The sequence below is a fragment of the Egretta garzetta genome, unplaced genomic scaffold (genome assembly GCF_000687185.1).
Source record: "Egretta garzetta isolate BGI_Z169 unplaced genomic scaffold, ASM68718v1 scaffold562, whole genome shotgun sequence".
Lineage (NCBI taxonomy): Eukaryota > Metazoa > Chordata > Aves > Pelecaniformes > Ardeidae > Egretta > Egretta garzetta.
In genome coordinates this window covers 70448-80157 of record NW_009258769.1, presented here as the reverse complement: position 1 = coordinate 80157, position 9710 = coordinate 70448, and the positions used below count along the sequence as shown (strand labels likewise).

The 9710-nt window shown below is 51.4% G+C and overlaps 1 protein-coding gene across 1 annotated transcript; it reads right to left on the bottom strand.

Annotated features, from left to right (window-relative positions):
- Positions 1-2079: 2079 nt before the first annotated feature.
- On the bottom strand, positions 2080-3039 carry LOC104135686 (olfactory receptor 14C36). Its single transcript, XM_009649362.1, has one exon. The coding sequence runs from the start codon at positions 3037-3039 to the stop codon at positions 2080-2082; it is 960 nt and encodes a 319-aa protein (XP_009647657.1).
- Positions 3040-9710: the final 6671 nt, after the last annotated feature.

Here is a 9710-nt window from a genome sequence, read left to right as displayed (position 1 = left end):
CAGGAAAGCGGGGCTTTGGCATGTGTAACAGTTACTTGGAAAGACAGACACTATAATGACAAACAGCTCCCCCCTCCCTGTCCTTTCCCTGAGCTTTAATGACTGAACATGAACCATATGATAGGGAATATCCCTTTGGTCAGTTGGGGTCAACTGTCCCAGATGTGTCCCCTCCCAGCTTCTTGCTCACCTCAAGCCCTACTTGCCAAGGGGGCAGACAGTGGCAAAAAAGGGACAACCTCACTGCTGTGTGAGCACTACTCAGTCATACTCAAATTGCTCAAACTGCTCTGCAATAGTCAAGAAGCTCCTGCCTGCTCCAGCATGGTCTTTCTGTGGCCTGCAGTTTCCTTCAGGGCACACCCACCTGCTGCGACATGGACCTCCGCAGGGTGGACAACCTGCTTCACTGTGATCTTCATCACGGGCTGCAGGGGAATCTCTGCTGCGGCACCTGGAGAACCTTGTCCCCATCCTTCTTCACTGACCCTGGTGTCTGCAGAATTGTTTCTCACAAATCTTCTCTTTCCTCTCTCCCAGCTCTTGTGCAGCATTTTTTACCCCCTTCTTAAATATGGTATCACAGAGGTGCTATCAACATTGTTGATAGGCTCAGCTTTGGCCAGCAGCAGGTCCATCTTGGAGCTGGCTGGAACTGGCTCTCTCTAACACTGCGGCAGCTTCTTGGGTCTTCTCACAGAAGCCACCCCTGCAGCACCCACCCCACCCCCACTACCAAAACCTTGTCATATAAACCCAGTACAGCTGCAGTATAAAGAGCATTCATTTTGAAGTGCCTTATGAAGGCTGAGGACTGGGATCTTATCAATGCCTGTAAACACCTGAGGGGAGGGAGTGAAGAAGAGGGAGCCAGGCTCTTCTCAGTAGTGCCCAGTAACAGAACAAGAGATGGAAAAACCATGACATTCCACTTGTTGAATTTTAGGGAGAATATGGCCTGGACATGGTTGCCCAGAGAGGTTGTGGAGTCTCCATCCATGGAGATACCCAAAGTCCAACTGGAAATGATCCTCAGCAACCAGCTGCAGCTGACCCTTCTTGGGGCAGAGTATTTAGACTAGATGATGAGACTAGAAGGTCCCTTCCAACCCAACTCTTTTGTGATTCTGTGGTTCAGTAATGTCTGGCAGCATTTCTGAGAACTTTTCTGTGTTATCCTCAAAGCAGTTGGAGTCCTGGTATCCATGGAGCAGGGCCTTTTTCTGAGGATGAGCTTGTTCACCTGAGGACTGAGTGAACCAGGGATTACAAATGCCAGCAAATCCTCAACACACAGCAGTGTCCACTACCCCTGCCTCTACTGTCCAGCCCAGGGGTCTGGGTCAGAAGGAACTTCTGAAGGTCTCTAGCACCATGGCCTGCTCTGAGCAGAGATAACTTTACAGTTAGATCAGATTGGTCAGTGCTTTCTCCTGACCCAGAGGCTGATCCACTATCATTGTCTTTATTTCCCCCCTTAAACTCATTAGAAATTCAAGTTTTGAACACCACTGTCCCTTGACCCAGTGCTGGTCCACTCTCATCATGCGTTTTGGTTTCTTTTTTTCTTTCTTTACCCTCATTTGAAATTTCCCTCACTGCTTCTTGTCCTTGTGATCTTGTGTCCTTTTCTTCCCTTCATGATGCTCACCCAGATCATCACACCTGCTCAGACATTAATAATCACAACCTACTCTCCAAGCACAACCTCACTGGGATCCTCTAGGGCCACGCAGGCAGGCCTTTGGAAGAAGAACCCAAGCTTCTGGCAATGCACTGGGGAGATACCATTTTATTATAGACCTCTCATGAGAGAGGCAGCTCTGACCCAGCGTTAAACAAACCTTTAGACAGGCTCCAGGATGCAGAGCAGATTCATTTCTCAGTAGAAGTGAGTTGGACCTAAACATTTCTGTAGGAACAAAATAACCACAGCTTACCAGAAAATGATGATGGTACCAATACGACAGGGATAATAATAATGGCAATGGTAATGATATTGTTGAACATTCTAACGCTGATAATGATAAGAATAAAAAAAGAAAAAAAGTACAGGCTTGGAATGAGATGCCCCGGGAGTCATTTGTGCAGAGAGGAGGGAAATTTATCACTAGTGAGAAACATCTCTGAAACCACCCTCCTGATGGCATCCTTGAGCTCCTGGTTCCTCATGCTGTAGATGAGGGGGTTCACTGCTGGAGGCACCACTGAGTACAGAACAGCCATCAGGAGCTCCAAGGGTGGGGAGGCAAAGGAGGGGGGTTTGAGGCTAGCAGCCATGGCAGTGCTGGTAAACAGGGAGACCACGGCCAGGTGAGGGAGGCACGTGGAAAAGACTTTGTGCCTCCCCTGCTGAGAGGGGATCCTCAGCACAGCCCTGAAGATCTGCACATAGGACAGCACAATGAAAATAAAACACCCGGATGCTAAACAGACACCAACCAGAATAACCCCAACTTCCCTGAGGTAGGCATCTGAGCAGGAGAGCTTGAGGATCTGGGGAACTTCACAGAAGAACTGGTTGATGGCGTTGCCTTGGCAGAGGGGTAGTGAAAATGTATTGGCCGTGTGCAGCAGACCGTGGAGAAATCCACTGCCCCAGGCAGCCACTGCCATATTGGCACAAGGTCTGCTGCCCAGGAAGGTCCCGTAGTGCAGGGGGTTGCAGATGGCCATGTAGCGGTCATAGGCCATGACAGTGAGAAGAGAAAACTCTGCTGTAATCAGGAAGGAAAACAGAAATACTTGGGCAGCACATCCTGCATAGGAAATTGTCCTGGTGTCCCAGAGGGAAGTGGCCATTGATTTGGGGACAGTGGTGGAGATGGAGGCCAGGTCGAGGAGGGAGAGGTTGAGGAGGAAGAAGTACATGGGGGTGTGGAGGCGGTGGTCACAGGCTATGGCGGGGGTGATGAGGCCATTTCCCAGGAGGGCAGCCAGGTAGATGCCCAGGAAGAGCCAGAAGTGCAAGAGCTGCAGCTCCTGTGTGTCTACAAATGCCAGGAGGAGGAACTTGGTGATGGAGCTGCTGTTGGACATTTTCTTCCTTGGGGCAAGGGGACCTGTCCAAGGAAGAAAGTGCACTGAGAAGTGACAACAGAATTCTTTCAGCAAATCTCTGTGCATTATTCAAGGCTCCCCTGCTCTGTCCCTTTTCCTCCCCAAACACATATTACAGCACTCCTTGCTCCTCTCTCTGGCTGGAGCTCTGTGCTGCACAGCCCGAGTGTATTTCTAGGACCGGGGGCCTCTGCCCATGGGCTCCAGAGGAGTCAGCCCTTCTCTGCAGCAGAGGGTATGAGGGGAAGCTGTGAAATCAATCATTTACGTCAGATAGAATGCCCTTGTCATGGAGAAGGTCTGTTCAGCATCTTCCAGCAGGATAAGCCCAGAGAGACTGTTGGCTGTCCTAAAACTGTAGTGACCAGAGAGAGCCAGCTCACTCCCCAGCCCTCAGCACTGTATGGCCCAGAGCCCGACTGGTTAGGGCAGGCTGGGGCACTTTTCTCCCATGGACATATCTAGAGGGCATGACCCCAATGATTCAGTATGTGAGCTGCAGCTGAAACCCTCTTCACCAGAAGGTTTGAGGGCAAGAACAAAGGCAGCACAGGCAGGGGGAAAACACGGAGAAATGCCCCAATGCTTCTGCTGAAGGAGGCAGAACAGGGAGGGAGAGAGACAGGTCCTGGGGGGTTTCAACTCATCAGGGGTTGGAATGCCAAGGGGGTGACACAGCCAGAGAACCCATGGCATCGGGGCAGAAGCTATGCTGGGTAGGAGAGGAGACAAGGGAAGGTGCCTGTACTGGAGGGGGTGGCAGGGAGGTGCCCAAATCACCCTTCCCACAGCATTTCTGGAAAAGGCTCCCTGTCCCTCCCTGCCCATGTCTCTGCTGCCTGGAGCTGTCCCTGACAGGAGCTGTTTCTCTGTCCCCACATCTCCTCCCTGTGTCAGTGCTCACAGACCCCATCCCACTCACTGTGCTCTCAGCTCTCCCTGCAGATGCCTCCTGGCAGCACAGCGCTGCCTAAGGATGGCTTGGTGTTTGGAGGTCCTAAAGAACAGCTTGGCTAAACCCCGAGGATGATGTTGGTGCTGATCTGTAGGCTGAAGAGGGTGAAAGGCTTTTATGAGTTCCTCGCTGACCTCTTGATCTCTCAGTGCAATGCTCTAGGAGTTTCAGTCTCTTGTACCAACCTGACAACTCCATGGTAATCTGGGGAGTAAGTGGGAAACTGAAACCACAGCCTCCAGAAGGTGCCTTTGCTTCAGGTAGTCCCTGCTTTGATCTTCCCCTTGAAACATCCCCCAGAAATGTCCGGGGGGTGATGTGGAGCTGTGAGCAACACAAACCCACGCAGCACCCTCTCAACAGTGGAAGGACCCTGCCCTGCTGGGGGTCACTCCTTCCATTCACAGCTTCTCCCTACAGAGCTGTGGGGAGCTCCCTGGGCAGGATGCAGAGACCCTGCTCCGAGCACATAGCCCCCCGGGGTGCAGGGACCCTGCTCTGAAGAGCAGCCCTGGGCACCCAGGCTCCACAGCCATGCAGCCAAGCCCGGGAGAAGGAGCTGTGATGCCCTGTGCCTCTGTGGGTGCAGCAGGGAAGGCCTGCTCACCTTTCTCCACACTAAGGAAACCCTGAGCACCATCCTGTCAGACCCCATCTGCCCTGGGATGGGCCAGCTCTAGGAGACCCCTCCAGGAAACTCATGTACATTGCCCTGCAGCCACAGACTTACCGTGTTAAGGACTGTGAAGATCTTTCCTACAGTGAGCACTCAGCATCCTCCCACTCCTCACTGCCTGCAACATCTCTCTTCCCTCTCTCCTCTCCCCTCAGTGCCCGCCATCAGTGCCCTCAGCCCTGCTGCGCTTTCCAGAGGATCTGCTGCTGGGCAGCTCTTTCTCTGTCCCCTTCTGGGCTCCCTCAAGGTGTCCCTGGGGCTCCAGGGCTGACAGAGCCTGAAAGGCGGCAGGATCATCCCTGGGGAATGTACGCTGGAGTCATCAAAAGCAATCACTAATGGTCCCTCTCTAAACATTGAGAGGGACTGATCCCTGCAGCAGAAGTTGTCCTACCAGAGTGTAGTTGCCTGTGAGAGGTCTAAATCACAGAATCACAGAATGACAGGGGTCGGAAGGGACCTTGGGAGATCATCTAGTCCAACTCTTCTTCTAAAGCAGGTTCACTTAGAGCAGGTTGCACAGGACATTATGCAGGAGGGATTTGAATATCTCCAAAGAAGAGGACTCCAGAACCTGCCTGGGCAGCCTGTTCCAGTGCTCTGCCACCCTCAAAGTTCTTCCTCATATTCCCCTCTGGATACCACCCCTCCTGTCCCATAACAGAAAGGGTCAGGGAGGGGTTGGCTTCCCCTGTGCTGGGCAGTGGTTCAGCTGAGGCAACACAGACAACTCATTCCTAGCTAGAAAGAGCAGGATTCAGCTCCCTGCCATGCAGCCCCCACAAGCTGGGATTCCTCTTGCTTCAGTTCAGGGGTGCCCCAAAGTGTTGCCTGCAGATGAGCCCCTGCTCTGAGCCCCTGGTCTTTTTTCTGTGCGCACTCGCTCACCCACAGATGCTTGGTGATGACTCAGGGGCCAGGATGCTCCAACCCATGTGCAAGTGTTCGCAAGCTCTGATGGAAAACTCTCTGAGAATATTCACATCCTTCCTGAGCATCAGCTGAGGTCTAGAGGGGGAAGGGGGATTTCCTTGGCCATCCTAAATGGCACCTGACCTCTACGTTTAGGGCACCTGAATGCACCTTCTCAAATACCTCTTTACAATGAGGGTAGTGAAACACTGGAAGGGGCTGTCCAGAGTGGTGGTGGGGGCCCCATCTCTGGAAACATTCAAGACCAGGTTGGACGGGACTCTGAGCAACCTGATCTGGTTAGCGGAGTCCCTGCTCACTGCAGGGGGGTTGGATGACCTCTAGGGGTCCCTTCCAACCCAAAACATTCTATGATTCTATGATTCTATGAAACAGATGTCTGGACCTGAAAGAACTCTTGAGCTGACCAAACCAAGGACTGCACCAGAAGGAGACCTGTCTCTGTCTCTAGCCACTGCATTTACTGGAGCACCAGTCACTGCAAAGCCACCCCGTCTCTAATACAGCCTCATCTACTGACTTCCTCCTGCAGCTCCTCCACCCACTGCCTGAGGGACTCCACCAAAATATCTCAACATAGGCACATCCCTACACTGAAGACATCTTTTTCATTTCAGGGGTCTCATTTGAATTGCATTTTTTAAAAAGCTTTCAGAGTCATGCCAGTGTCACGCCAGGCCCCGTCAGTTCCAAATACAATGCCACTGAATGGGAAAACGCAGCACAGGGCCTCCAGAAGAGCCATGTCCCTTGGATCTGGTGTGGGGCAGACACCCCAGGGCCTCCTAAAGGGGTCTGGTGCCTGTGTGCCATCGCCTGAACACCAACATCATGGCATAGGTGCAAAGTCTGTCCCTTGGTGGTGCCAGAGGACTGGGGTCCCAACTCTGTACCTGGGTTCTGGTTTCAGCTGGGATTATGAGAATGATGTTGATAACACACTGATGGTTTTGTTGTTGCTAAGTCGTGCTTAGATGAACCACTAGGACTTTTCAGCTTCCCCTGCTCGGCCAGAGGCACAGAAGCTGGGAGGGGCCACAGCCAGGACAGCTGACTCCAACTGGCCAAAGGGCTATTCCAGCCCATATGATGTCATGCTGAGGATATAAACGGGGGTGTTGGCCGGGGATTGCTGCTCAGGGACTGGTTGGGCATCAGTCAGTAGGTGGTGAGCAATTGCACAGTGCATCACTTTTTAGGACCTTTGCTGTCCTATTAAACTCTCCTTATTTCAACCCACGATTATTTTTTTTTCCCCAATTTTTTCCTCCATCCCATTGTGGGGTAGGGGCAAGGAGAGTGAGCAAGTGGCTGTGTGGTGCTTAGTTCCTGACTGGGGTTAAACCAGGACACCACCCTTGACCGTTCTCTTCTCACCCACCTGATGATATGGAGAGTGAAGATGATGATAATGTCCACAGTGGGGATGGACCAAAGGCTGTCCATCCCCAAAGACTTTCTATGCAGCACCCTGCCCTCCCTGGAATTTGTCTTGCAAGCCCCACAGCCCTGCAGAGTTTCTGCAGATTCACCAAACACCTCTCTGGACAAGGTGTCATTGCCCAGACGTGTTTCTCTGGCCTTGGAGAGTGCAGGGCAGTCTGTGGGCACTTCATTTCCTTGTTACATGAACAACTGCCAAGCACTCCAGCACGTGAAGCAGGGTGGGTCTCTGTTACCGTGTTTCCCTGTAACGACATTGCGCTCAGCCCTGGAGATGCTGCAGCCCAAGTGTGCACAGGCAGGAGGAGCTGGAGCACTGGCACATTTTGGGATGAAATGAGATGTAGTGGGACAGCTTGCTCGCTTGGGGTGCTGCAATGGAGGGATAGAAGCTCTGCAGAAGAGAGTGGCAGGGAAAGTGAGGATGGGGGCTGCCCCTAGTGTGAATGGACAGCTCAGGTGTCTGGAGCTCTTCCAGGATGGTTAGCTTCTGTCACTGAGGATTCGAGGAGCCCGTAAGGGTGATATCACGCTTGCAGTTACGAATCTGTCTGTGAGGGTGAGGAAGCAGGAAAAGTCTTCTGTCAGCAACCCAAGGAAGTCTGCACCCAGTTCCTGGGGGGGACCAATTGCCCCGGCATTCACAACTCAGGCAAAACAAGGTGAAAACAGTCTGGAGGATCTTGGGACAACTTGTTAATACAGCTGGCCAGTGGGCCAACAAGGGCCCTGGATGCTTGCCTGGATCCGGTACTGGCACACAAGGAAGAGCTGGTCAGGGATGTGACCATCGGGGTAAACAATTCCTCACACAGACACGTACACACCCACAATGGAAAAGAGAATAAAAGCTCGAGAGCAGAACTGATTTCAGGGCAATGCTGTCTGAGAGGTGTTGCCATTAAATGGTAACAGTTAGAAAGGAGAGAGAAAAGAGTGTTCTAAAAACTTCATGCCAGAATATAATCCTGAGAAATTATAACTCTCTTGTCAAGGAAGAATGAATGAAAGGGATACCATTAAAGAAATAAAGTTTCAGGGGAAAAAGGAGAGTTTATGACATTTGGAAGAAGGGGCAGGCAACTCAGGAGGACTACAGGGATGTCATGAGGTTACGCAGGGAGAAAATTAGAAGGGGCAAAGCCCATCACCTACTTAATCTGGCTACTGCTGTAAAAGGTGCTAAGAAATGTCTCCATAAAAACACAGCAACAAAAGGAGGGCTAAGGAGACTCTCCATCCTTTATTGGATGCCAGGGGAAACATAGTGACAAAGGACGAGGGAAAGGCTGAGGTGCTTAATGCCTTCTCTGCCTCAGTCTTTAACAGTAAGACCAGCCCCCTGAGCTGGAAGACAGGGACGGGGAGCAGAATGAAGCCCCCATAATCCAAGACGAAATGGTTAATGACCTCCTACACCACTTAGACACACACAAATCTATGGGGCCAGGTACTGAAGTGCACCCAAAGGTACTGAGGGTACTGAAGCAAAAGTGCTCACCAAGCCGCGTTCCATCCTTCATCAGCAGTCCTGGCTAGCTGGGGAGGTCCCGGTTGACTGGAGGTTGGCAAATCTGACTCCCATCTAGAGGAAGGGCCAGAAGGAGGATCCAAGGAGTTACAGGCCTGTCAGTCTGACCTTGGTGCCAGGGAATGTTATGGAGCAGATCACCTTGAGTGCCATCACACAGCACGTTCAGGACAATGAGGTGATCAGGTCCTGTCAGCATGGGTTTGTGGTAGACAGGTCCTGCTTGACTAACATGATGTCCTTCTATGACAAGGTGACCTGCTTAGTGGATGAGGGAAAGGCTGTAGATGTAGTCTACCTGGACTTTAATAAAGGCTTTGACACTGTTTCCCACAGCATTCTCCTGGAGAAAATGGCTGCTCATGGATTGGATGGGTGTACTCTTTGATGGGTAAAAAAACTGTCTGGATGGCTGGGCCCCAGGAGTTGTGGTGAATGGAGTTCAATCCAGTTGGGAGCTGGTTTGTCCTTGATGATGGGGTGTCATGTCTTGTATTGCAAATATGGATTCAACTGGCATTGTCCAGAGAGGCTACCACAGACACAGACTGCTACCTTGCAGATATCTGCATTTAGGGAAATTAATACTTTTTTGTAGCTATTGGTAATCTTGGGGAAACCAAGCAAACACCTGAAGTATTATTTAAGGATTCTTGACTAAAGCCCCACCCAGTTTGCATCTCAAGCAATGGGATGCCGGAGGCCCAGCCACCAGAAGGATGATTTGGGCACCTTCCCAGGATCTGGGGAACTGAAGCGTGCTCTCCTCTCCCTGACACTTTGCCCTCCTCAGTGAGCTCTGTGCCAACTAGGTCTGAACTCACAGCCGTGTCAGCTAACCCATGTCTGACTGCTGTTGTCCTGTCAGCTTCCATATGAGTTCAAAAGATTTTAATTCACACTACCTCCACCTTCCCTCTGACACTGGCTGTTGCATATCTATGTGTTGAATCTGCTTTGCCACTTTGAAACTGTCCCTCTGAAAAACTGGCCCAGCGTGTTTGCTTGTTTGTCTCTTCGCTTTTGTTTATGTTAACCCAAATGAACATGGAGCACTGAAGTGGGTTTCCACAATATCTGAGAATGTCTGCTCCAAGAGGGCAAATGTCTCA